We start from the raw sequence: 26619 nt of genomic DNA on the forward strand, positions 1-26619 counted from the left end.
ATGAAAACTGGTTTTGGACCATTTGTAGTTGAAATTAAAATATGTATGTATAACTACTATTAATACCATTCCCCAAACCTTCATAGCCTAAAAAATACATTTGCAGTGGAACAAATTCCCCTGCCTCTTATTTTACGTTCAAGTCTTTGTTAGAGAAAGAAAGGGGACTTACCAGTTTAATATCAATATTTGTGGCACCAGCATCCAAAGAATTTTCTATCAGCTCCTTCACCACGCTGACAACTGATGTAATCACCTGAGAACTTGAAAGGAGACGAACTGTCTCTGCTGAAAGCTGTTTCATTGTGGAATAAGATTCAGAGACACTGTGTAGAAAGGTAAGAAAATACGAGCCACATTACAAATACACACTTCTAATTAATTGTTTCACGGCATCTTTTAAATGTGAGTGAAGCATAAACAGCTGAAGAGTACAATTTTCAATATACAGTAGCAGCAGTTAGTAGGAGCAGTCAATAAAAGTTTGACTTGTAGAAGAAACAGAACACACGTCTAGACTAAAAACCACTATTTTAAGTAGATTAAACTTCTAATGAAAAGCTTCTAAGAATTCAGAGAAATACTGAGCAAAACAGTGTATTATCTCTCACTTATGTACTCATCTCTGCTAAACTATTGTAACATGGCTGGGATCCTGCAATTCCAAAAGTAGACAGACCAGATGGTAATGCAAAGTGCTTGTCAGAAATGTCTTCAGCTAGGATATTTACTCAGAACCAGGTCTGATTTCAGCACTGATAAATAAATTCCCCAGTATACAAAAAATCATGGAAGAAATATGACCTGAAGGTAACTGGTTTAGAGTTGGGAAAGAAGCAGGGAGGAAGCACAGTGGTACTGATGCAGAAATCATATTCAGTGGCAATGAGATCTATTAGCAATAATGAAGAAAGGAACAAAAAACCTTCCGAATTATAACCTTGCCTTTCTGATCTGACTTACTCTGCATACAGAGACAAGTCAGTGTATTTCTGTGCCTCTGTATCTTTTACTTGAAGATGCCTTGTATCAAAAGCCAGTGGAAATACCTGGTTTTTACCACTGAAAACACTTTCAAAGGTGTGTAAAATTCCTGCATCATTACACAGATACTCTACTATCAAAAGATTGTAAATGGATCTGCAAATTTTTGTATGCATTTCTGTTTAAGTACCCAAGCAGACACAAGAAAAATCTCTGGTAACCTTTCTAGAGTGACACAAAGAACTCAACCACAGTTTTTCATGTGTGTGAGGAAGGGCGGACAAACAGCATTGCTAGACAGCTCTTTGCACCCAAGAATAGTTCAGACCTGGGTTTCTTCTCTCCAAAGCAGCTCTTTACTAGGTTGTGTTAAGGGGGAAAAAATCCCAGCAGTCCTGGCTTTCCCATTCATTCAGTCCAAGCTATCTGCTGGACGACATAGCACACTCAGCACCCATCCCAAGGATATGAGCATGTGTGGAGGAATGGAACAAACCCAGATTTCCTCCCAACACAGTCAGGTCACAGTGGGGGCCTGCAACCAACACCCCAGAGCACTGCCATCCTGCAGGGTGTATGCAGCTGATAACAACAATTACAGGACACTTCTCTCTGCCTTGATGTCCTTCTAAGGGCTGCCACTCTTTAAACATAAAAAACAAAAGCAAAACATGGTTACTTGGCAAAAAAAAAGGTACAGTGTTTTGAAGAGGAAGCAGCATTAAGGCTTTTTAAGAACTGCTACAAAGATATTTTCTCTTTATACTTCTTATTTATATTCCAAAGGGAGTTTGCCTTTCGTATGTGGTAAAAACATGTGACAAATCATGTGTTCCAGCAAACAAACAGGAAAATGAGCACAGAATAGGGCTGTTGAAGACAGACCAATATTAATCATGTATACACATTCAGTGAGGCAGGTTTCCCCACACAGTCACACATTATACAGGGCTCCTGTGTCAAGTGCTTCATGATTTAGCAATGACAAGTACCAGATCGGAGCTGGGTATCTTTACCAAAAGACATTAAGAAAAGGGAGGGTCTTAAAAGGGAAACATTACAGATCCCAAAGACAAACTGTCCATGAGGTGTTACTGATGCAGATGGTTTGGGAAAGAAACCAGTCCCAGGACTACCCTCCCCTCCCCTGGACCCAAACACCCCGTGCAGGGCCCTGTGCCAACTGCTCACTGGATGGGAGGACATAAAGCCATGCTGGCCACATCTCGGGGGCACCTGCTGGTACTTGCTACCTATGCAAATACATCCAATCCTTGATTACTTTCAGCTAAAAGAACATAGAATGGTTTGAGTTGGAAGGGGCCTTAAAGCTCATCCAGTTCCAAAGCGACACCTTTCACTAGAGCAGGTTGCTCCAAGCCGTGTCCAGCCTGGCCTTGAACACTGCCAGGGATGAGGCAGCCAGTTTCTCTGGGCACCCTGTGCCAACACCTCAGCACCCTCACAGGGAAGAACTTCTGCCTTATATCTGATATTAAACATACATATTTCAGCTCAAGCCATGTTACTATTATAACTGTTCACTAGGCAGACATACTATAATCTGTGCTCGGTGGGAAGACAGTGGTTTCTGTCCTTGGGCATCATCACTGAATGCAGTTCATTTACCCCTCTAAGTAAAGTCAGACACTCCTGCAACAGGGGCTCTCTAGACAGCTGTAATACTACACAACAGCAGATAAACTGCAGACAAAACCTCCATAAACTTCACAGTCGCAGCCTCACAGATTTGTAGGGCAGGACCCCAACCCCCCTCCCACAGCCACCTTCCTCAGGAGTCCACCGGTTCGGTGGAAACGAAAGGGACAAAAGCTGCAGATAAAACCCGCGGCGGTCACACGAGTTTACCTAAAACCGCACCAACAGTCCCCAGCTCCCGGTTCCGGTTTTCATTACAAAAAGCACGGGGGACTAAGCTCGCGTCGCCACAGGGCGACAAGATGAGGGGAGTTGAGGGGAGGGCCCGGCTTGCTGACTTCGGTCCTCACGGGGCCTGGTCCCGCAGGGAGAGGGGAGCGGGACGCCGCGCCCAGCCAGGCCCAGGCCTCACCCTAGGCCCTAGCCCGTCCCTGGGCAGCAGCAGTTCCCGCCAAGGTGAAGCCAGCTGCCAGAGGCAAAAAGCGTCGTCGCCCGGCCAGGACCCAAGGGGAGGCAGCAGCTCCGCACCCTTCGGCCTTTCCCAGGCGCCCGCCCCCCAGCAGGCTCCGCGGCCGCGCTTCCTCCGCGACCGCACCACCCCACTCCCTGCTAACCACTGCCGTCGCCGCTGCCGCGCGGTGGGCGGTGCGGGCAGTTAGCCGGGCCCCTCCCCTCCGCGGCAGCACCGCCCACGGGGCGGCCGGCCGGTTCTACCTGCGGCCCGCGGCTAGCGTTCCGCCTCTGCTTCTCGGCGGCCGCGGTCCCAGCGCGGCCCGTGGGTGCCCAGAAAGGTGGGGCTGCGCTCGGGAGGCGAAGGGCGGGAAGATGGGCCGGGTCGCTGCTTGTGCTTACGAGCAGGCCCCGGGGTGGTCGGCAGCTGCAGCCGAGCCCAGCCCTGAGGCGCGCGTCGGGGCCCGTTGGGCTGGGGCGGCCGGAGGATGGGTTGCGGGGAGTCCGCATGGTGCGTGGCCGGAAGGGAGCCGTCTGTGCGTGGAGGCGAAGGGTCCTGCTTTTTCCGTGCCGCTGTGAGGGAAAGCACGGGTCTGGCGGGCTGGGTGAGGGGGCGGGTCAGTCTGGTTAAGTTAGAAAATAGGAAAGATAGGGCAAGGTGGAAGGTAACGTGAAAGTGTGTGTGCAGGTACTTGCTCAGCGGCGGTGCTGTATCCTAGGGAGGGAGGAACAACCTCACTTCACACGTCTCAGGTAATGTGTTCCCTGTGAGTGCACGGCTTGAAAGACTTTGCGATAAGTATTGATTAAAGTCAGCACTGTCACGGTTCAGTTTCAGGTTCATCGCATCTATTTTTATAGTCCACTGTTAATATTGCAAAATATTGCTATAATACCAGCATCTCGTGGCACTGAGCCAGCGTAAGAAACAAACTTCATACCAAAAGCAAGCTATTTTTGTTGATTAACCAGTGCTTTGTAGATTGATTTAGAAGGAAGTAAAAAGTCTCCATCCCAGGCCCATAACAATATAAATAGTCTCACAGATCATGTGAGTATGAAATACGGAATTATTTTTTATAATTATCAGTACAGATTCTAATACAGTGTTATTCACTGTAAGTTGTCTATCTCCTGGTGAAATCAGTGTTATGAAGTTGTTCTCTATATCTCTGTGTATGGCTGTCACTTAGAAAACCCATTGGCTAATTTCATCCAGATTTGAAAGATGGAAATGCCTGTCTGAAAACTAGCAGGTGGGGAGAGGAGGAAATCTGAAATCTGCACTCTGCTGCAAGAAAAGCGTCAATCAGTCCTTGTTCTTTATAGCAGTAGGGCAGGTAGCAGGGCAGTTGATATATGCAGAATTCTTCACTAGCCATTACATGAGCAGGAAAGAGGAGGAAAATTGATATGAGAGGAGGGTAAGAACTGCAGATATTGTGGATGGAGAAAAAAATTTAGAGGGCAAGAGTTACAAAGCTGGATTTCATACAGGTTTGCAACTTTAGGTAACAAGAGCACAGCTTGCTATTCTTTTTGAAATGTCCCTTCTGTAGCAAGACTGTGGGGTTTATTTGTTTGGGCATTTTAAAAACAAATGGTTCCTAACAGCCCTTTTTGTTATGACTTCTCTATAAACCATACTTTGGAGATCTTGAGGTATATCTTGGCTTATGCACTGTTTTGCTGCCAGACCTGCTGATTTAAAACATCCATTATCCAATCTGAAACCTGTACATGTTAAGTACTGTCTATAACAGTAGTCTCACTCTTCAGACAGATTTGTTCTATAGGGTAAAAATGAACGTAGGCGTTGCCCACAGCGAGGTAAATCCAAACACACGGGTGATGAACAGTCGTGGAATGTGGCTGACGTATGCGCTCGGAGTTGGCCTGCTGCACATTGTCTTGCTCAGCATTCCTTTCTTTAGTGTGCCTGTCGCCTGGACTTTAACAAATGTGATTCACAACCTGGTAAGTACCCTCTCTTGTAACAGAGTTTGAGAAGTTGTTCGTGCATACTTATTTTTAGTGGCAGGAGAAGAGAAAAATAGCCAAGTTGTATGGATAATGAAATCCCATCTCTGCTTGGCTTATCCACAAATGAGCTGGCTGGTTTGGGGAGGACAAGTGATGTATGAAAAGAGGGCCATAATCCAGCATTTTATGCTAATACAGCTTTCTGAGATTAACAGCGAAGAAGCCTTAACAAAATGATAGCTTCTTCTGTATTTAGGAAGATGATCATTCACTTTAAAGGCTGAGGTGGAATAATATCCTCTTGAATCCTGTGAAAAATAAAGTGATTTTTATTCAAGCTTTTTATTTTTGTAGATAGGTTTAAAACTAATTGTAAGCATCAGTAGAGCATTGTGTACGGTATCGTTGTCAGCATCAGACATGCCTGTCTTGGGAAGATGATGCTTGGCAGAGATGAATATTACTAAATATTTCCCAAATGCCTTACCGAATTCATTATAACAAGTAGCTATAATGACAACAGGGATGAGAGCATGCACTGGCAAGTACTAGTGGAACCCTAGAAGATAAGTATAAACTGGACTTTTGCATATTTCAGCATTTAAATGGTACTTTTTGGGAAACAAATCTTTGAATGGTTTGACAAACAACAAAATCTTGGATTTCCACTACTGGAAAACTCTTAGCTGATGTTGAAAGCATTTCTGGTGCTCCTTTCTGCAACTACCAGTGCAAAATAAAATACGAAGTAAGAATATGGATCTGTTCTAAAAGTGCCTTCTTGGTTTAGGTATTAAAAATGAGACGCTACAAACATCATTAAGCAAATTAATGAATTTGCTTAAGTTAACAGTCAGGGGGGTCCAAAAAAGAAAAAGGGAAAATGATTTCAAGTGACTTGCTCAGATTTCACTTCATTTATAAGAATTCAAAATAAATGTTTTCTATATAAAGCTTTCTATAATATTCATTTCTGTATGTGCATAAGAAAGGACCTGAAAGAAAGAAAAGGAAGTCTTTGATATTTTCTGGTAGAGACTCTTGCTTGGAGTTGATGTGCTCAGTTTGATAGAAAACAAATGTTTGTTAAATCTGGAAGCGGATAGACTCCCCTGTTTGAAATCAGTAGGCCCACATTGATCTCTTGGAACAGGGTACACATGGTGTGTTCCCATCAGATAGAAACAATCATAAGTGAAGTCCAATGTGGTAAAGAAGAAACAGCAAAGAGATGGACAGATGATACTCAACAGCTTGCTGGTAGTCAGCTTACAAGTGTTTGAAGCTGGTGTGGGGCTAAGAAAGCGTTAAAGTTCTTGTAATGTTGGCATTATTTGTAGGTAGATTTTGCTTTGTGCAGACTCTACCTCCTAACTGACTTAACACTATGTTAGGTAAGTGGTAATACACCGCAGCAGCCCTGAGCTTGTGGCAGTACTGGTTAAAATTGTCTTCATTTCATGCAATTTTTTTGTCATCTCATGTCGAAGACAAGGCAGTGGATTGGATGTCACACAGACTTTGTCTTTAATTCTGACTGTGCCACTGACTGCACAATCTGGGGCAAATCACATCTTCTCTCTTCCCTCCTCTGTGATAATTTGTCATTACAAACCAGCAGCTTTGAGAATGCTGAGACCAGGCTGAGAATGCTTTTACTCTCCGTTTTTACAATGCATTGAACAATGTAGAAATTACTAAAAAAAAAAAAAAAAATAGCTAAAAGTGCCACTGTGTTCCCTTTTCATTTTCCCCAGGGAATGTATGTGTTTTTGCATGCAGTAAAGGGAACTCCTTTTGAAACACCGGATCAGGGGAAAGCTAGGCTACTAACACACTGGGAACAACTGGATTATGGAGTACAATTTACATCTTCAAGAAAATTCTTCACAATCTCTCCTATAATTCTGTGAGTTCAAAACTGTATTCTGGATTAACTGAATTATAAAAATGTGATTTGAAAAGCTGCAAATGGGTTGCAGTTTACATTGTAAAAGCATTTTTTTTTTTTCCTCACTTGTTTGTGTGTTTCTACATCACAGGGGTAGGGAGCACATGTTTACAGGTTATCAACAATCTTTCTTCCTGCAGCTTTTGACACTCCAGTTCACTCCTTTGGCACATGACAGCATTTATTAGCACTTTAGTGACTTGTGAGTGCTAAGGAGTGTGGCAGCCTTCACTGAATGGGGTCCAGGATTTTGCATGTCAGTTCTGCTTTGTACAGATTGCCTTCTATTTAAATTAGTTGTGTAAATAGATGAGAAATCCTACCCTGCCTGTCTCTGTTGACAAAGGCACAGTGTGTAACACCACCTATTTAATATCCAACTTTAAAAAGTCTTTCTGTTTTTCTCTGAAGGAAGTTGTCCACTTGCATGGCAGGGAGGCAGGGGGAAGATCCTGCATCGTGTTTAGGAAGTTGGTTTTGTATTTGTAATACTTGTGTGTGGTTCTCTTCGTGCACTAATAATGCATAAGTAGCTGAATCAATGTCTCCATTTTGCTGGGGAAAAAACAAAACCAAAACAATGTGATAGCCTTATTTCTGTGACTAGTTTTTGCAAAGAGTGAGATGGAATTATTAGCTCAAAGTGTAAAGAGGTTGGTAGTGAATTTGATTTTCTGAGGCACATTTTCTTATTCTTGCAGTTGAACAGGTTGTGGACTAGCTTAAAAATAGTTCTGGAAACATCCGCCAGATCAGAATCATTTTAAAGTCATACCTATCGCAGATGTGCTCAGCATAGGAGATTTTTGCACTGAAAAATGTCAAATGTTTCCTTGCTCAGCTTGCTAGGGTAGCAGAACTGCAATGATTTTGGTGTAAGTGCTTAAAACCCATATCATAAATGAGGCTTGTAGCTGCAGAAGTCAGATTCCAGCTTGAGGGGTGGGAGGAAGTGCTGGAGGAAGACACTGCCTGGGAGTTGCTTTTCACTGCTGTGAGAAGGGTGGGAAGAAGAGGTCCATAATTGTGCTGTAGATATCCTAGAGCCCCAGGTGAGATACTGAGTATAGAAATAGAAAGGCAATTAACCAGTAAATTAGTACTGATTACTAAAGCACTTTCTTCTACTTAACTTTGTCTGTTTTTTCAGACAAGGGTGTCATCAGCTAAGTTTGCTCCCCTTTCTACCACAGGTACTTCCTGGCGAGTTTCTACACAAAGTATGATTCAACACACTTTATTCTCAACACGACCTCCCTCCTGACCGTGCTCATCCCCAAGCTGCCACAGTTGCATGGTGTTCGAATCTTTGGCATCAATAAATACTAAGCAGAAGGTTTGACACTGACCACCCCTGACACGGCTGCTGCTGCTCCCCAGGGGAAGGAGTCGAGTAGTCTGCTGTGCCTAGTGTCTAATTGTATTCAATGAAAGATGCTTTTACAGCTGAGATACAATTCCTACGTCCTGCAGCTTTGTCTGGGATGAAAGTTGAGTTTGCAAGAAGATGCCTTCAAACACCTACACGTGAATTGGAAACATTTATAAGAAAGATTTCCATGAAGAGCTGGGCAGGCCCAGCTCTAAAGTGAAATCCCAGAGACTGTATGTATGCCTGTATGATGCAAGTGACCTGTAAGGAAGTAACAGCGAGTATCAGCTGGAAGTAGAGAGCAGTGTTTTGCAAACACCCAGTCAACCATAATGCAAATGGTAACTTTATATGTAAATCCAGGATTCTCCACACACGAACTGGTGAGGCTGTAGTCTTAGGTTGAGTGAGAGTACCTAGTTTCTGCTGTGTGGATTGTAGGTGGTTGTACTTGTTCCTGCATTGTAAAGGTTTGTCTTGCAGTACGTACTGTGACAGCCAGCATAAGCTGATGGGATCAGTCATGCCTTACCTGTTCTTGTGATTATTCTTTTGTCACAGTGACCAAAAAAGTCCTTAAATGTCAGCTTAGGGGACTTCTACATCAACTCAATAGCTCAGTTTCTGTATGCTTTTAGAAGCTGCCACTGTTGCGTTGATCTCATTTGCTTGCCAGGGTACTGACTTAAGTGGCACATTCTGAGACTCTGAAATTTCTTTCATGGTGTGAATTTTTGACTGTTTTCTGACTGGTTATTTTTCAGTAGCTGAGAGATGTGTGATGGTGGGGGAAGGGGTTGCTGCTGCTGGTGGAGGAGAGGCTGCTCCATTATAGAGCAACCAAGTTGGAACACAGAAGACAAACTCTGTGTAGGTCCTGAGTTAGAATAGAAGCCAAACTAGAAGTAGGTGAATAGGCAAATCACATGGACTAACTGTGTGATTTTGCAGAAAAAGTTATAGATGATTTGCATGTCTTGGAAATGTGGGGGATGCTGTGTTGTTAGGGTATGGAGTAATCTTGTGTTTAATCAACTCTGGAATTAAGAGTGAAAGGAGGTACTTGTAGAGCTCTGAGCATTTAATTTCTCTGTCTTGGAAAAGGATGAATATTGAGATCTGCCAATCAAAACCAGCTCAGGTTTGACAGAGGGCTCTGTTTAAGACTTCATTTGCATTTGGGTTGCAGTGACAGCCAGTGAGCTGGAAAAAAGTTAAAAATAAAGCCCACAGTGGCATACTTCTGTTCTTGCAAGGATAATTTGCTGGCTGTTTACTTTCTTGATAAAGATGCTGTTAAAAAAAAAAGGTGATGAGTTGGAAGTAATTCTGTGTGGTGTATGTACAGTGTTACTTGTCTAATTCGTGCATACTGACCCTGGAGAGGCAGTGCCAGCCCTTTGACAGTCCCTGTTCAGTGTGCCAGTGCCGGGGCTCTGAAGCACTGACGGAGGTTTGCCGCCACCGGACGGTGATGACGGGCGTTGAGCGGCTCCGGGGCCCCTGTTATGGGGCACGGCCTTGCTGTTTGGCGGCTGTAGGAGGCTCTCGACCTACGGAGCTGACACGGCCGGCCCCGGGGGGAGGTGGCAGCGCCACGGGCACCGCCCCGTGACCCGCCGGTGCACCGGAAACGTGCCGCTGGGAAGAGGGGAGGGCACGAGGTGGAGATCTATCGCGATACAAGGGTACGGCGTGGGTGCGCGGTGGAGCCGGAGGTCTGCATTGTCCTGGCGGAACGGCGGGCCGAGCAGGGTCGCACCTTCCGCCCGTACCCGCTACCTGTGCCGTCGGCCCGCTGCGGGTGGAAATGAGCGCTTGAAGGTGGGGCAGGAAAGAGGGGCGTTGGAGGTAAAGCTGCAGAGAGCTGGGTATCGAGGACCGCGGGGCTGGGGTTAACGCTGTGGTTGGTGCCCTGCCTCAGGGCTGCAGAAGCACCGTGCACTGGAGATGTGGGCGAAGAGCTCCTCCTGAAGCATGGTTGAGATAAAGACGGTAGCGCATAACTTTTTGTGGGGTCTTAAATATCATGTACGATCGTTCACAACGTGAAAAGCAGTACCACCTCTTCAGGAAAATAGAGCACATGCTTGAAAACCCTCCAGCGATAATAAACTGTTCAGTTCTCTTTTAGACATAACCACCACCAATGAACAGCATTGCCAAAAGCCTTCTGAAGTCAGCTAAACACAGCCGAGCTGCGTGGTTGAGAAGCAGATCTGATCCCTCTGGAAAACGGCATCCTCGGAAGCTGGTTCTGGGAATCGAGACGAGCTGCGATGACACCGGCGCTGCCGTGGTGGACGATGCCGGCTGCGTTCTGGGGGAGGCGCTGCACTGCCAGAAGGAAGTCCATTTACAGTAAGAGCATACTTCTCTTGGGGCTTTCACCCTATTAATGATTTTGTTGTCATTCTTCCTTGTAGTATCTTCCGTATAAAAGTCTTCCCCAGATAACCCAGTAAATGAGTAGGTGTAAAGACTACCTTGGGCCAAAACACATCCTGGCAGAGATACTGCTGTGGGTAAGGAAAGAAATGCAGTGCATTTACAAGTTTGCTCCAGTATTTTCTTTCAAAAAGAGACTGATATAGCTTGAATCAAAGGCGAAATCATTATTACTGGTAAAACCTCCAAATGTCTCAATTTTCTAAAGGGAAAATGTATCCAATGTAGGCATTGGTGGCTAGGTACTTGGACTGACAAGTGAGGGGTTGTGGATATTGAGCAGACATTGTTTTGGAACAGTATTGAGATCCGCTTAAGATTTATGTGTGCCCCAAAAGGGCAAGTTACAGACTTTTCTGATCTCCCAGAGATAACTACGCTCTCTTCAGTGCAGAGATGCCCTTGATACTAAACAAGGCAGTTGAGAATGTACTGAGGAGACAGGCAAGGTTTGTCAAGGTTTAGAGGTGTTTGAAATCTGTTTTTGTGCCATCCTGTCTGTTAGAAAATACAAATATATGGTAGTTCTTTGTTTTTACCAGAACAGGTGGAATAATTCCTGTGGTGGCACAGCAGCTTCACAGAGAAAACATTGAGCGAGTGGTAAAAGAGGCGCTTGGTACCAGTGGCGTTTCCATACCTGACCTCACCGCTGTCGCCACCACAGTCAAGCCAGGACTTGCGCTGAGCCTTGGTGTGGGGCTGCAGTACAGCCTGAGCTTAGTGAACAAGTACCAGAAGCCGTTCATACCAATCCATCACATGGAGGCTCACGCCCTGACCGTCAGGCTGACCTGTCACCTGGAGTTTCCCTTCCTGGTGCTTTTGCTCTCCGGAGGCCACTGTCTCTTGGCAGTAGCACAGGGAGTTTCAGATTTCCTTCTGCTTGGACAGTCCATAGATATAGCACCAGGGGACATGCTGGATAAGGTAGTACTTCTTTATGTAAGCAAATCTAGCTTTTTTTTTATTGCCTTTACACTAGAATATAGTAATACTTTCATCAGTGCATGCAGAGGAATACAGTGCAGTATAAGGTTTACTTAACCCTTTTTGTTTTGTTTTTTTTCCTATTTTGAAATGCCTTACATTTAATACACAACAAGCTCTTAAAAATCTACATACAACATCTGTTGTAACATATGCAAATTGATTTTTAGCAAATAGACAACATCACCAAAACTGGTGTTGGAAGCTTCATGGACACCCATTATACAAAGGATTATTATGAATTTGAGAAGATGGATAGGGGTGTTTTAAAGGATGCTGTCAGGTGGAAAGCAATACATATTAAACAATTCTTACCCGGTTTCTTGTACAGTTTGAAAAGCCTGTTTTGGCTTTCAGAATCAAAGGTTGCTGGGTCTTGGGTACGATCTGTAAAATTGAGAACAAAACTGCAAGTGACCCAACAGAAGCAGAGTTGTTAAACAGTAGTTGTCTATATTGAAAAAGAGAGTAGATCAGAGAGGGGGTTGTTGAAGGTTGAAACCAGCTTTGTTCCTGTTTATCTGGTAACACAATATGACAGTCTGGGTGTGTTTCCTATAGCATAAAAATTAGGTAATTAATGTTTCCTGCAAAGTTTGTTGACCTCATGTCTGCCCAAATTGTTCCAAAATTGCATTTCTAATTTAAAATCCAGCTGGTGTATGCCTCATCCTTATCGCACTTGGTTTGTAATTGCATGTTGATTGGGATTTGTGGTTTTGAATTTTACTCCACAGACTACAATACAGTGATGCAGTTACAGGAGGAGTTGATGTAGTGCTCTGTTCCAAGTCTGTTATTATCTCCCTAGGTAGCTAGAAGACTATCCTTAAGAAAGCACCCTGAGTGCCACAGCATGGCTGGGGGGAAGGCAATAGAGCACTTGGCTCAGACTGGAAACCGACAGCAGATCATGTTAAGACTTCCCATGCAACAGTATCGTAACTGTGACTTTTCTTTCTCTGGACTTCAGAACATTGTCAATAACACCATTACACAAAAAGAAAAAGAAGAAGGTATTTTTAAACAAAGTCAGATGTAAACCATGTTTTTGGTGATGCATACTCAGGAAAACCCATTTGATCATGCATTTCCATAGGTATTCAAGAAGGTGAGATCCTTTCCTGTGTTAAGGATATTGCTGCTGCTGTGCAGCACACAGTGGCTGTGCATATTATGCAGCGGACGTACCGAGCCATGCTGTTCTGCATGAAAAATAGCATATTGTCATCAAAAAATGCAACTTTGGTGGGTATACATGTTTTTTCCCCCTTTTTATATTTGGCTCTATAACATCATTTGAAGATGGACATGCCTTGCTGTAGTTTCTCCCTTGAGAAGTGAGGAAGGTGTCAGTATGTATTGACAAAATACCAGGGTTAAAGTAATAGTCATATAAATATTCACAATAAAGTGTTTCATGGTTTGGTTTTGAGATAGATGGTAAAAAACATCTGTAATTTGACCTTTCATAATAATTTAGGCTATGTAATTTGACCTAGTCCTCTCCAGTACTTGATAGCTGTTCTAGTTATGGGTTTATTCTCTTATTCATTTTATTCATACTATTGTAGTGATAGGACAAGACGTAATGGCTTCAAGCTTAGACAGGGGAAAGTTCAAGTTAAATATAAGGAAGAAGTTCTTTACTGTGAGGGTGGTGAGGCACTGGCACAGTTTGCCCAAAGGAGTGATAAATGTTCCATCCCTGGCAGTGTTCAAGGCCAGGTTGGACAGAGCCTTGGGTGATGTGGTCTAGTGTGAGGTGTCCCTGCCCAAGGCAGGGGGGGTTGGAACTAGATGATGTTAAGGTCCTTTCCAACCCTGGCTATTCTATGATTCTATTAGTATAGTAAAGCTCAGTTATCATACCCTTTTCTGATACGTTTTCATTTCCAAAGATATGTTTTAATCTTCAAACATGTTATTCATTGCTGCCTTCAGAACTTCATCTGATAACCTTTTTTCTAAATAGGATGTTGAGAGTGACCAATCAGTACTTTCGAGTTAATGACTTCTTTCTTTTTGCAACTGCTCTCAGGTTATATCAGGAGGAGTTGCAAGTAACGAGTATATCCGAAAAGGTCTACGGACTTTGGCAGATATAAATGGTTTTGCTTTTCTGTGTCCTCCTCCAAGGCTGTGCACTGATAATGGTGTTATGATTGCATGGTAAGAGTTGTTTCTCTTTACATGTATTTCTCTAATGCTTTTTAAAAGCTGACAGAGGCAAGAACTTATGTTCATGGTGACTGAACAATGTATGCATATTTATGACATCGCATTTTTAGATAATTGTTTTCTTGCGTAGGAATGGCATTGAAAGGTTACGTGCAGGACTCGGTGTTTTACACAGTACTGAAGGCATCCGCTATGAACCAAAGTAAGTGACTCAATTTGTTCAACAGTCTGTTTCTTCGCTTACTATGGCCAATTAAAGTGGAAGGAGGTGCAGACTAGAAAGAGTAGCAGAGGTTGATGAGGAGTGTCTTTGCAGTGCAGGTAAGCTTTAAAAGTTACCATCACTCCCTTTTCAATGTATGAAATGCAAATGATGGTGCCTGGCATTTGTGTGTTTTGGCTCAGAAATGTCAGTTACCATTGTATCAGTTCCATGTTATCTTCCCATTACTACTGTGGGCTGGGAAAACTGGAGCAAGTTAAGCTTTTCAGTCACTGTAGACATAAATCAACGTACTCCAAGTCAAACTCTGTATTTATAATGAGGAATCAATTAAAAAAAAAATTAACATAGCATCTGATCATACTTTTTTTTTTTTTTTACTGATTATTTTGATAACTTGTTAGTTAAGGCTTGTTCTATGGATTGAAGTAGATCTAGGCTTAAGGCCAAACAAAACACTAGTATTTCAAAGTACCGGCTGGCCTTAAATTTGACTTTTTTTTTCCTCCTTTCATTTCCAGGAAAGCAGCCTCGGATCTGTTTTAAAAAAAAAATAAAAAAATCCCTTGTTTTATAGTTTTCAAATGAAAAATTGATAAAATACTCTTCCTGAAAAATAACTCATTTTATCTATCTCAGAGAATAAAATACTAAGTCTTATTTGCTATATACATTAAGATTATAATAGAAGACACTTCTGAATGTCTAGTGTATCTTGCATTCATCAGTGAGATGCAAACTGAATTATCAACTAAAATCAGAGTCCAAAAAAATCATCCCCCAAAACCAGCTTTGAAATCACAATTGTCTCTTCTCCTGAGTCTGGAATGACTACAGATGCAAACGTGTCCTTAATGTAAAGATGTTTCTAGGTGCAGCTTCAGATTGACCATGTTAATGGTCACACAGTCTTACAGTGCAGGCAATCTGCAAAAATACCGTGATTCCCATGCTCATTGTATAAAAGTCTGTGACTGTGCACATCTGTGGGATGCAGCAGTAATGTTATTTTTAGCAAGTAATTCTACTGTTTTCCAGAGCTCCCCTTGGAATTGATATTTCAAAAAGAGTTGCAGAAGATTCCATCAAGGTGCCAAGACTAAAAAAGATACTACAGTTGGCATCTTAAAAAGTAGCTTGGTAAAGTAAATGCAACTATAAATTTTTCACTAAAAACTTTTTCAATGATGTTACATTTACTGACGGCACTTGGTTTACAAGTGTTGAAAATCACCTACCAGAGAAATAAATGCTGTGTGATATCACCAAAGTGATTCCAGTTACTGTTCCATAGATGTCTAAGAGTTCTAGGGATTAACACAACTAAAAATTAAGTGTACTTTCTAATAAATATAAACTTACACAAATGAAAAAATCTCCATTGTTTACACTTTGTAACTTACTAATAAGCTTTATATATTTATAATACCTACTATATTCTAATTTAACAATGTAATATATCATTCATGTGAGGTTTGTAATTTAACAATATAATAGTTTATGTAAGGTTTGTAATTTACACTACATATTAAAAAATCATACCTTCTACAACTGAAAAGTTACAGAAAGTCTATGTGAGAGAGCACACATTTTCAAGATCTCAGTGTGTATTAGCTGTGCCAGTACAGCTGAATTTCAGCAGTACCTCATTTTCTGTTGGTCATGTCAAAAGCCTATTTTTGTTTATACAGAATAATCATTTTGGGGTATGGGATCTGTGCCTTTTCTTTTTTTATAAATTGCTGAGTAAAGCTGATCACAGTGTAGGTCAGCTGTTAAGATGCAGTTTCTCAGTTCTGATGTGAATGTTATTTGACCTTGCCTTTTGATAATCATAAGATTTATTCATGGCAGTGGTATTTACTGGAATAAATACTTTAAGTACCTCTTCATTAAGAGTTTACTAATTGATAATGCATTTGTTGAAAACTGCCTTCATTTAAATACAAACAAGTAACTGGGATTTGTGGGACAGTTATGAACAGCCAGACTTACCTGATTTTTTGTATTTTTATTTTTTTTTATCATTTTTGAGGGCAAGATGTAACAAATCAAGAACATACATTATTTTTTCTCCAGTACTTAATTTCTGGGAGAAAAAAAGCATTGGAAGTGTATGTAGTATCTACATTTTGTTATGTAGCATTTCTGGAGTGGTGTTTTCATAGGATTCAACTACAAGTAATTTACCTTTTGGTATTTTATCTGTAGTGTTAAGTAGTTTATCTTCTTGGCACAGCAATATATCATTTAATCATACTCATAGAATAGTTAAGAGTTGGAAAGGACCTTAAGATCTTCTAGTTCCAATCCCCTGCCATGGGCAGGGAGACCACACACTAAACCATGTCACCCAAGACTCTGTCCAACCTGGCCTTGAACACCGCCACATTTCATAGGCCCTATCCATCAGTATGTTTATTCATGTGGCTCACTGATCAGAAGTCTCACCGATTCCAAATTTTCTGAACAATGAGGAGGAAGAAATCCCTAGAAAGCTGTTTTGTGAGACAATAAATACAGATAAAATGCAATTCAGATTTCCCACGAAGGACACAGCCTTCTGGAGATGGAGTGATTCCAGTGTGTCTCAAGCCTACCAAAACTACTATTGTTAGAACCAGAGAGCTTGATTCTAACACCACACTTTCTTGCGTGATACTGTAAATACAGTTAATGGATCACTGTTACATGTATCTCAGCTAAGAGTTTACACAGCAAAAATTACTTAATTAAAATACTTAAAGCTGTTCCAAAATGCATACATGGGAACAATGCCCCAAGTAATTATGTCAAAGACATAAGTGGAGATGTCTTGTATCAAGGATTTAGAAATGCTGTCATACCAATTTTCTGGCCTATCTCATTATGTCAAAGGAAACAGATCACACAGTTGTCTGAAAAATCTACTCAATGAGATAGATTTGTACAACTGTAATGGAATCAGATCTAATATGAATCAATAATGTAGTGCTAAGAGAGGCCTCCATTTGGTCTTTATTATAGGCATAAAACATAAGAAAAAAGAAATGGGGTTCGGTTTCTTTGCTGAAGGAAGAGGTTGGCTAAAATAATGCAGCTCTTGTTATCTTTAGAGGGAGCTTACAAGTACAGTGGACTTTTGAAAAATCTGACCCATCACTTCAATACCACAGTGGAAAATGAGCTCTTTTGGAAATGTGTTCATCTACAGCATTTCCTGTCATCTTTCTTACAATTTTGCATGAGATCAATGATCTGTATGTTTTACAAGTAATGATCCCAGCCTTTTTTTTTTTTTTCTGGTATTTTTCCTTTCTCTATTTGATTGGACAAACACAAAAACTAGAACTGTAAGGTAGCATGTTGAGTACTAAACTCCAAACTTACAAAAAACACTGGACAGCTCATATCCAGTCTTTCTTATATGAACTTTGCAATCCTTCCATACACATTTAGGAAGACAAGCTAACTCATTCTTCAGAGGAAGCCCATTCATATATTGACTGAAGTACACAATGGATGCTTTGCAACTTTAGAAGTAGCCGAGCTAAAGTTAAAAGAAGAGGTAGCAAGCTAGGGAGCCAAGGAGGGACAAAGAACAGTTTGGAGGGAACTTCCCAGTTTCTCCAGAAGCAGAGGGAGCCCTGTGCTGTGGACCACCAACCAAGGCAGCCCTGCAGAACTGGCCAAGGACTGCAAAGCTGCACAGGATGCCCCAAAGCACCCAGGGGGTGTGTGGCCAAGCATGATGCTTAAAGCGCAGATCTCCTAAGAGGCAACAAGGCTTAAGACACTCAGCTCTTTTTGGCTCTCGCATCTCAGGCCAGCTCCTTACTGCACATTCCCTTCTAAAATCACAGCCTAAACCCTCTCCTAAAGCACAGCTGCAGGACCAGCCCTGTTATACAACAGAAGACGTCCTTTACTGAATTCAGTATACATGACAGCCCAGACAGATCCATGATTTTTGCATCACTGACATCAAGTTAGGAAGGGTGGGAAAGCCAGCCTCTGGCTATCCTCTCTTCCCCTCCATGAATGCGTTCATAATAAGTTTCTAGTACAAGTTCACATCTATGTGCATTCCTTTGATGCTTAATAATAATGCCTAAGTACATAAAAAAATAGACCAAACATTTTAAGAAACCTCCAAAAGATTTACTGAAATTGTATACAGAATAAATGCAGCATCTCAAGACGTAGCTTTATAGTTCATCTACTGAAAATTACTTCAGTCTGCTGCATGTGTCAGATGCTTTCTCACTGTTGCTTTCTAGCTTTGCAATCCGAGATCCAAACTGTACAGCTCTTTTTGGCAAAATGGTTGAGGCTGTGAGGCCAAACTCCTTGGCTGCAAGACGAAGAAGCAACTTCTCACCAATTCCTCGAGGTAAAGTCAAGTCAGCTTTTTCCCAGATGGGCAGAGAACTGAGGAATGAAACAACATCTTCATCAAGAAAAGGAAACCTGAAGGAAAGACAGACATATTTAAAAGGTCTTTCCCCATGTATAACAGTTTTGTTTTTCCCCTTTACCACATGCAGAGACTTCAGAATCTGTGTCAATTCTTAACTATAGATGTACCATTAATGTTAGTGTCCCAGTAATGAAGCGCATCTTTGAAACAGTTACACTGTCTTGGAGAAAGCAAATGTAATATATATCATGTTTAAATTCAGAAGTCTGGAAGTTTTCAAAAGTGAAGCAAAGAAAAGAGTAAAAACAAGCATCAGAAATACTGGGTTTATACAAAATGAAAACTATGGAGAAAATCAGAAAAAAACAATGGCAGAGCAAGACAAATATAAATGTAACACTTCAAGGTCATTTCTAAGTATTACCATATATTGTAGGAAGCTAGACTGTAATTTTGACACAAAAATATTTACACAACAAATTCTGACAACATCCTGAATTCCAGGCATTCAGATCTAACCACATGCACTGCCTGTTCTCCACTCCAAGGGGTCTGGTTTTTCTAAACTGAAAACGTGCAACCAAGAACAGATTTGGCAAAACACCGGCAGAAAGATCACGCAAAAAGACCTTTCATGCACTGAGTGGCCTATGCTACTGGACTACACCTAAGGAATTTTTTTCAAGTAGCAAGTGGTAACATGACGGAAGTAACCACAAAAAAAATGCTGCTTTAACTATTCTGACTTAGCAACCAGGAAATACAATAGATACTGATGATGCCTTTACTACATGGACAGGAATATGTGGCTTCCACATTATGTTGTCAGTCTCCAGAGTCTCAGAGTCCCCAGATGACCATTTCAGGGCACTTCAAAGGCGTGCAGAAAGACTGTTCCAGCTAAAATAATAAAATCAACTTCATTTTGCCTATTTCAGCATGTGTTGGTACTTTTTAAAAGTTCTAGATGGAAACCCACATTGCTGCATTTCCTTAGGTAACTTTTCTATAGTACTAGAGACCACTTCTTCTAAAAAACAAACACCCACAACACATTAACAAAACTGCAACAAAATTTGAGACAACAAAATGTAGAGAATTTTCAATTAAGCTCTCTGTTGCTAGTGTTAAAGCAGAATCTAACCAGCAAAACCAGTTTTGCTTCAAGTTACAACAGTAATACCTGGCTTCTTTTCCATGGTCACCAATAATTCTATCATCTCTACCAAGATTTCTGGAAGAAATGCGATCTAACTCCATTTCAAGTTCTTCATTCAGACCCTTGAAGCCATATTTTTTGAAGCAAACACGGTGTCGAGAATAGCCAGCAAGCTGTTCATCTGCTCCAATGCCTGTAAGCACAACCTAAGTAACCAGAATAAATATTTCTTAGTAGCTATGCAAGTAAATAATATGTAACATCTTAAATGTTTAACTGTATCTTAAGGAGAGTCACTTCAATATACATCATCTAAATATTGCCTATCCTGATGGGATGTGCCTTACACATTTACAGAGCCTGAAAAAGTTCCAAAGTCACTGGAACTTGAAACAGGTTTACAATCAGGCCTAGAAGTACACAAACATATTTCTACTGATGCAAGGAAAAACCCACAAAATAATGTTCTATACATCACAAATTCACCAGTTATCTTTGAAGAATGTCTTCGTTAGTTTCTATTACAATGAAGAGCATTTGCTAAACACCAGCCTTTATAAAAAAATGGTGCTGAAGATTATGTAGTATATCATATGTTCTAAATAGTTACACCCAGATTACTAATTTACAATACTGGGTTAGTAACTGCATCACACAATGTAAAAATGTCTTATAATCGTCGTCTACTCAGCAAGTACATAAAATGTTATGAAGGGAAAAAACACTACTATAGCTGATCCACTGCTATGCTTTCAACAGCACTTAACTATAACAGTGAATGTCAAGTGTGTTTTACTCATCTGACACCAGCCAGTGGTCAACTGCTTTTTTACCTGTACGTAGCAGTAGGTACCCGATGGGGAAAATGACATTTTCGCTTCATGTTTTATTAACTCATGACCTATTTCAACACATCCTGAACCTAAGATGAATTTGTATGTTTTGCAAATCTGAGATGAACACATCCTGAAGGAGATCCGTGAACTAAATCAGCTGTGTTCTGTAGCAGTTTTTAAGCAAACTACTGCATTTCTTGGGGGACTTACTGCTGTTGGTTGGTTTTTTTTTGTGGTTTTAGAATCTAGCAATTAGTAGGAAAGTAACAGGAGTCTCAGCAGTGGACTGCAAATTCCTGAAATTAATCACTTTATTCTTCATCCCTATGCAAGGGATGCAGGAAATTAGGAAGTGAGAAACAGGAGTCAAATGCCAAATAAAATCATTTAGTAGCTAAAAAGATTTTACTTAATACTAAACACATGAAAACAAGTTACAAAAGGGAAAGAGCTACTTTTTTGTAGTTCTGCCATTCGATCAGACACTAATTACAAACACTTCCAAACAGTCACCTTTTCTGCCACTACTCTTTGCTATTTTGTCACATAAATAGCATGCCTAAAGAAGGTAATGATTTTACAAGGGCTGGAATGCTGGCACAAAACACAATTATTTAATAATTCATTAACATATAACTCTGAGTTTGTTAAGCTGCTCAATTTGGACTGAACAACTCTTACTCACTACTGGGGCTGAAACACCAAAGATGACAGATGACGTTATTTTTTCCTAATCACACTGCTGCTTATTCAAGCTCAATTAAAAGCCATTCATATTACATCATAAAATAACTGAATGTAGTTTTTAACTCCAGAATTACACAAAGATTGTCATTATTGAACTACTGTACATTATGCCACTGAATTTCAGAAGCCTTATGAATATTAAAGACCCTTGCTGATTTCTGAAACAACAGAACTAGTTTTACATTCACAGGTCAAGCACAAGGCAGAAAATAACAACAAAAAAATCAGTACCTTTGCAGGACTTCTATATGGTTTCAGCTCTCCTTGGTTACTAATAAAACCCTCCCCTCTGGAAGCAAACCAAATTGCACAGCCAATGCTGTCATCCAAGACTGTATTCAGTGGATAAATTAAGTGATTAATGCGTTGTTGTCGCATTTTTTTCAACTCTTCTGGTGTAACATTGATCTCCACAAAGTTCCAGGTTCTTGAAGGGTTAATGGCCTCTAATTCTTTCAGTCCTGCCCTACCAGTGATTCTGTCAGGAACATCAAAACAAGAGAAACAAGCACGAGTTTTAGCATCAAGGTCTTGACGACTCTCTTGAGGACACGGCAGATCAAGCTGTACCTCCCCGTTGGTATGGTTTTTAGAGGTACCCCTTTGCTTAGCTTGTTCTTTCAGCATGAAAGCTACATTGAGAAGATCTATTGGTTCCTCCAAAGGTACATGTTTATCAGCAAGGGCTGCAATAACCATGGAATCAATGCCACCAGAAAAGAGCACTGCAATATGTGCTTTTCTGTTAGACATGCTTGGAACTTCTCTTGTTTCCTGATCTTCAGCTCTAATGAGAGATAAAACCCGTCTCTTTACTGCTTCATTTAAAACATCAATAAACTGACAAATTAACTTTTTCTTGTGCTCCTCTGCAAGAAATCCTTGAAGGGTTTCTACAGAAACCGTATGAGTAATGTTGCTAGCATTAGTGCCTGGACATTGACCTGAAGCTTCAGAAATTGTTTTATTTAAGGGGATAACTGGTGCTCTGAGACATAGTTTTGATTCATTCATCACAACACGCATGTGGTTTGGTAAGTCCTTTGAAACTTGGTCCAGAACATTAATGAGTATTTCTTCTACTGCTTTCTCTGTGCAGCTGTACTTCCATGGAAACAATGTTAAAGACCAAGATTTAGTTGCTGTGCAAGCTTTGAGATCGATTTTGAAAATTCCAGATGCTGGGACTTCTTGCCATTGGTGACCTGATTCAGAATAAGCACTTACAGATGTAAGACAGAAAGCACTGTTGACCTCATTACTGCATTGCCAAAGCAAACTACGGCGACCAAAATAATCTCTACCAAACCATAAAGTGTGTCTAGATGCTTGATAATAAATAAAAGACCATGGGCCCCGAACTGATGAAAATAGTGATAACATGTCCTCTTCACTACTGCATAATGCAAGATGATGAAACATAACTTCGGTGTCATTCTCTAGATCTCCTACATGCACTCCATCAAATATTTCTCCATTCCAAAGAAAAATACTGCTATTGGCATTTTGCAGAGGCTGAGGAGTCACCAGTCCTCTTAAGTGAAGTACGTGGCCAGAAAACAGGCACTCGTAAGGGAGATCAGGCAGAGTTTTTATCAACTGCTGGCTACTATCTGGTCCTCTTCTTCTAAGATGGCAGAGTATGTCTTCGTTAAAGAAACCATGAATAGCATGCTGCCTACACAAGGTAACAACGCAACAAATACCACACATGGTGGCTTTGAATTCAGATGGACTATTTCTTGATTTTAGTCTTTTCTGAATTTTCCATCTCCTGATGTGCCTTCTTTAATTCATCTAATGTATCTGTGTAAGAAATACATGAATAATCAGTTTCATAAACTGATAAGTAGTGAGTTGACAGGGAAAGAAAATTAAAGTAGAAATTGTGCATTCCAGAAAACAAATTCATACATCTAAAGTTACACATTTCTAACATTTGTTCAATCATCAATTCTCTTTATCATCCATCTACTATCTTCATAATTTCACAGATCCTTTCTTTCAAATACCTGAAGATTTCTAACTTAACCTCCAGTTAAACTAATGTTATTTTCTTCCTACTCATCCCATGCAATTTTTAGGCTTTTTTATTTTTATTTAAGGGACAAGCCAGTATACAGCTTCCCAAAGGGCACTGACAATAGCAGCTCCTCTGTGGGATAGACATTCTCCCTCTTCCTACATAACACTTTCACATTTATCCAATCCAGAAAAACAAGCCTGTCTTAAGTCTACTTTGTATTTGATACACAGTTGCCACCTTTTCATTTTAACACACTTTTGCAATCATTAACAGCTATAAATACAGCTTTTAAATAGTTAACTATTCGAACAATGTTTAGACTGCAAACTTACTTTTGCACTGAGATAGCGTTTCTGTTCGGTCTACGAGGAAGAATATGTTGCTATTGGGTTGCTGCTTATAAACTTTCTGTAAAACAAAACCAACACTGCATTAGATCAGAGCAAGAAACTCTGGCAACCATCCTGCAAGAGAAACTGATGCAGATCCACTTATATACCCCTTTATTTTTATTCCAGAAGGACAATTTCTGCCCTGAGAACACCAGCGTTCTAATGTTGTATCATCAAAAACATTTCATGATCAACCCATGCCTTGTCTGCATTTTGCTTTTTCTCATACATGAGGGCTACCATTCTATTTTAAAACACATGCACATGAGAAGTAAAAATACTTCATGAAGTCTTCTGATCAACTCAAACATCTTAATTAAAGAACTCAGATAAGAGAGGCAAAAAATCCAACAACATACTGTGTTATGGTACAAGTGAAGGACAAATTATTCTGACAACATCAGCCCACATCTGCATTAAAACCTGTGTTAAAACAAATTAAAGACAGTGTGCTCCAATTCTGTTTCCCCTCTTGTCTCTATATTTATTTCTCTGATGCTAAAATGAAACAGTCAGAAGCAAATTTGTAAATACTTACCCGATTCTTCTTCAAATTTGACAGCTCATCAACTACAACCTTCTGCTCTTTAATCTGAAAGGCAAAAGATGCACTTCAATTATTAAAAGTAAATCACTGTATTATAATCCTGCTGGTGAACACGCTTACTGATTTCTTTTAAGACGGCTACATGCATATATAGTTGCTGTTCTCCAAATGGACCACTGAAGACAAAGTAGAAGTAGATACAAAAAGCGTAGAAACAGGTTATCTTGCAGGGATTAATATTTCTCCTACCCTCAAAAGCAATCACTATTGAGAAGCCAGAGTACCTCTAGCTATTTATAATCAGAGATCACATTTTCCCCCCAGAAGTAAAGAAAACGTGCAAACAACTAATTAAACATCAAATAATTTTAACCCAAAATTTCGCATAAAATCTACAATACGCTCTATAATCACAGGTATCCTCCAGATTCAAAATGAAACCAGCAAACAGTCAAAACTCTTAAAATGTTATTAATAGCAACAGAAGCCCTTGCTTCTGGAGTTTTGCACGAACTTCCTTAGAAGGATTTACCACTCTGTTCAACTGCACTGGCAGAGGTGGCAGGTATTCCCATTTTCTTTTACAATAACAGCTGTGAAAGGTAAAGAGCAATCAGGAGGACTCTCATGAAAGCCATAAAAATTACAGGATCTTGTTGGAGGGCACTTAACGCCTTTCTTTTTCGCCATAAACAAGCAACATGTTTTAATTTGTTCTTCGTGTCTCCTGGAACAGGTGCAACGCAGAAAGTTGCTAGGTTAGCCAAACTGACCACGGCATACAGAAAAGACAAATTTTCCAGCAGCTATATCAGTATCTTATAATGCCAACAGACAGTGTCATCTTTTGCTACAGGCTAAACCAGCCACTTAAGCATAGCAGGAATGACAACATGAAATACATGCCGTAGCTTTATAGCCTCCCAGGCAATCAAAACTATCATTGACTTTATACAACAAAGCAGTTCCATAGGACTTGACAGATTTCATATTAAACAAACCTATTGGTATCACGGGAGAAATAGAGCAGATTTATGAGGAGTGCCACCCTCTGTAACTGAAAATCCTTGGCACTTTTTGAGTAGATACAACTGCAAAGAAAAGCCTCATTGACATCTCAAGCTCCACTTGGAGCCGTAATAAACAAAAAATCTCCAAACCTCACCAGAAAGCCAACAGCGACGCCGACAAGAACGAATGAGGCCTACAATGAAAACTCAGTGCCACAAGACCCCAGATTCCTCACAGCACTCGCCCTCATTTCACTGATCACGCCTGAAGTTACAGGCTTCACTGGACCGCCGCTCCCTCCTCTCTCCCCCGCGACAGCACAGCCCTGGACGTGCCTTAACACCGACAGCACCGCGGGGAGGACGAGGGGCCACGGCCTACAGGCGCCGATGTTAGCCGTGGCTCAACCCGTCCCGGCTCACCTTTCGGTTCAACTCCTCCTTGCGACGCAGCCGTGCACCCTCATCCCTCTCCTCGTCCCGCAGCTCACGGCCCGCCATACCCCCCACATACACAGAGCATCTCCGGAACCACCCCCCCACCCACAGAGCATGCGCAGACAGCGGCGCGCATGCGTACGGCCGTCCCAAGCGGAGAGCCAGTCAGTGGGCGCCACTCAGCACGCATGCGCTGGCGGGGCGGGGTTGTCGCCCTCGTTGGTGGTTTGGCGGTACGGCGTGAGGGGTTGCTTTCTTGTCCGCTCGGTGCTGGTGTCTGCGTGGTGGTAGCTGCCGAGCTGGCCCCATCAAAGGGTTCTTGGGAAGCCCAACGCGCACAGCAGGCTGTCGCATAGCCTGTGAGGGGGCCTTGGCAAGGCCAAGGTGAAAAAGCTGTTGGGAATGAGGGCTGGAGTTTGGGCCTTGTAGGGCGTGATGGGGAAAAATGTAAAGGAAAAAGGGTTTTACTTTGGAGCTGCTTGGTGTGGGGGAGACAATGGACTAGAGTCAGCTTGTTCTGAAATAGGTCTAAGCAGTATCCTTAGTGGTAATCTGGAGGAGATACGGGTTATATAAAATTTACAGATGACAGGTTTTCCTCTTTCATAGGATGGCCTTAATATTGCCATCTCTTTCATTCTGCTATAGGTAATTGCAGCAATGCACCTGCCTTTATAAATACATAAGGAAGAAGTTGGCTGTCAGGAGGATGATGATAGCACAAGGACAAATGACATTGCCCTCATTTGGTATCATACATAAATTTAGGCTGATAAATGCTAGAGCCAGTTACTGTGATAAGAGGGTTTTGAAGATGTTTTCCA

The 26619-nt window shown here is 41.3% G+C and overlaps 5 protein-coding genes across 20 annotated transcripts in view; 2 read left to right on the plus strand and 3 right to left on the minus strand.

Annotated features, from left to right (window-relative positions):
- Positions 1-3485, minus strand: part of PMS1 (PMS1 homolog 1, mismatch repair system component) — a 45314-nt gene extending 41829 nt beyond the window's left edge. For 2 of the 7 annotated variants that reach the window (XM_062610022.1, XM_062610017.1), the window contains exons 1-2: positions 964-1215; positions 173-326 (exon numbers count right to left, since the gene is read on the minus strand). In XM_062610022.1, the coding sequence (XP_062466006.1) occupies positions 173-326; positions 964-1160 (351 nt within the window). In that variant the 5' untranslated portion in view covers positions 1161-1215. Of the gene's footprint in view, positions 1-172; positions 327-963; positions 1217-2853; positions 3234-3357 lie in introns of those variants that run through there. The other 5 variants (XR_009963095.1, XM_062610021.1, XM_062610019.1 and 2 more) reach the window with 5 other exon arrangements.
- Positions 3486-3718: 233 nt separating this feature from the next.
- On the plus strand, positions 3719-9660 carry ORMDL1 (ORMDL sphingolipid biosynthesis regulator 1). 3 transcript variants are annotated; one of them, XM_062610045.1, is made up of 4 exons: positions 3719-3846; positions 4873-5070; positions 6834-6985; positions 8221-9660. In XM_062610045.1, the coding sequence occupies exons 2-4, from the start codon at positions 4897-4899 to the stop codon at positions 8354-8356; spliced, it is 462 nt and encodes a 153-aa protein (XP_062466029.1). In that variant the 5' UTR covers positions 3719-3846; positions 4873-4896; the 3' UTR covers positions 8357-9660. The 3 variants fall into 3 exon arrangements, with proteins under 3 accessions (XP_062466029.1, XP_062466030.1, XP_062466028.1); XM_062610046.1 differs by having other exon boundaries at positions 3729-3846; positions 4877-5070; XM_062610044.1 differs by lacking the exon at positions 3719-3846 and having other exon boundaries at positions 4537-5070.
- Positions 9661-10009: 349 nt separating this feature from the next.
- On the plus strand, positions 10010-18635 carry OSGEPL1 (O-sialoglycoprotein endopeptidase like 1). 8 transcript variants are annotated; one of them, XM_062610035.1, is made up of 8 exons: positions 10010-10087; positions 10523-10760; positions 11390-11792; positions 12649-12853; positions 12937-13085; positions 13879-14009; positions 14149-14220; positions 15280-15616. In XM_062610035.1, exons 2-8 carry the CDS (start codon positions 10549-10551, stop codon positions 15368-15370), a joined length of 1263 nt encoding a protein of 420 aa, XP_062466019.1. In that variant the 5' UTR covers positions 10010-10087; positions 10523-10548; the 3' UTR covers positions 15371-15616. The 8 variants fall into 8 exon arrangements, with proteins under 8 accessions (XP_062466019.1, XP_062466020.1, XP_062466016.1 ...); XM_062610036.1 differs by having other exon boundaries at positions 10016-10087; positions 10534-10760; XM_062610032.1 differs by lacking the exon at positions 10010-10087 and adding an exon at positions 10119-10250 and having other exon boundaries at positions 10534-10760.
- ASNSD1 (asparagine synthetase domain containing 1) lies at positions 18360-23095 on the minus strand. The gene is made up of 3 exons (XM_062610030.1): positions 21614-23095; positions 19824-20005; positions 18360-18690 (listed from the first exon to the last, which is right to left on the minus strand). The coding sequence occupies exons 1-3, from the start codon at positions 23093-23095 to the stop codon at positions 18450-18452; spliced, it is 1905 nt and encodes a 634-aa protein (XP_062466014.1). The 3' UTR covers positions 18360-18449.
- ASDURF (ASNSD1 upstream open reading frame) lies at positions 23086-25869 on the minus strand. Its single transcript, XM_062610047.1, has 4 exons — positions 25781-25869; positions 24339-24392; positions 23741-23816; positions 23086-23188 (listed from the first exon to the last, which is right to left on the minus strand). The coding sequence occupies exons 1-4, from the start codon at positions 25856-25858 to the stop codon at positions 23118-23120; spliced, it is 279 nt and encodes a 92-aa protein (XP_062466031.1). The 5' UTR covers positions 25859-25869; the 3' UTR covers positions 23086-23117.
- Between the last annotated feature and the right edge of the window lie 750 nt (positions 25870-26619).

The sequence above is a fragment of the Pezoporus occidentalis genome, unplaced genomic scaffold, assembly GCF_034315485.1.
Source record: "Pezoporus occidentalis ecotype Australia unplaced genomic scaffold, CSIRO_AGI_Poc_V1 ctg143, whole genome shotgun sequence".
Lineage (NCBI taxonomy): Eukaryota > Metazoa > Chordata > Aves > Psittaciformes > Psittacidae > Pezoporus > Pezoporus occidentalis.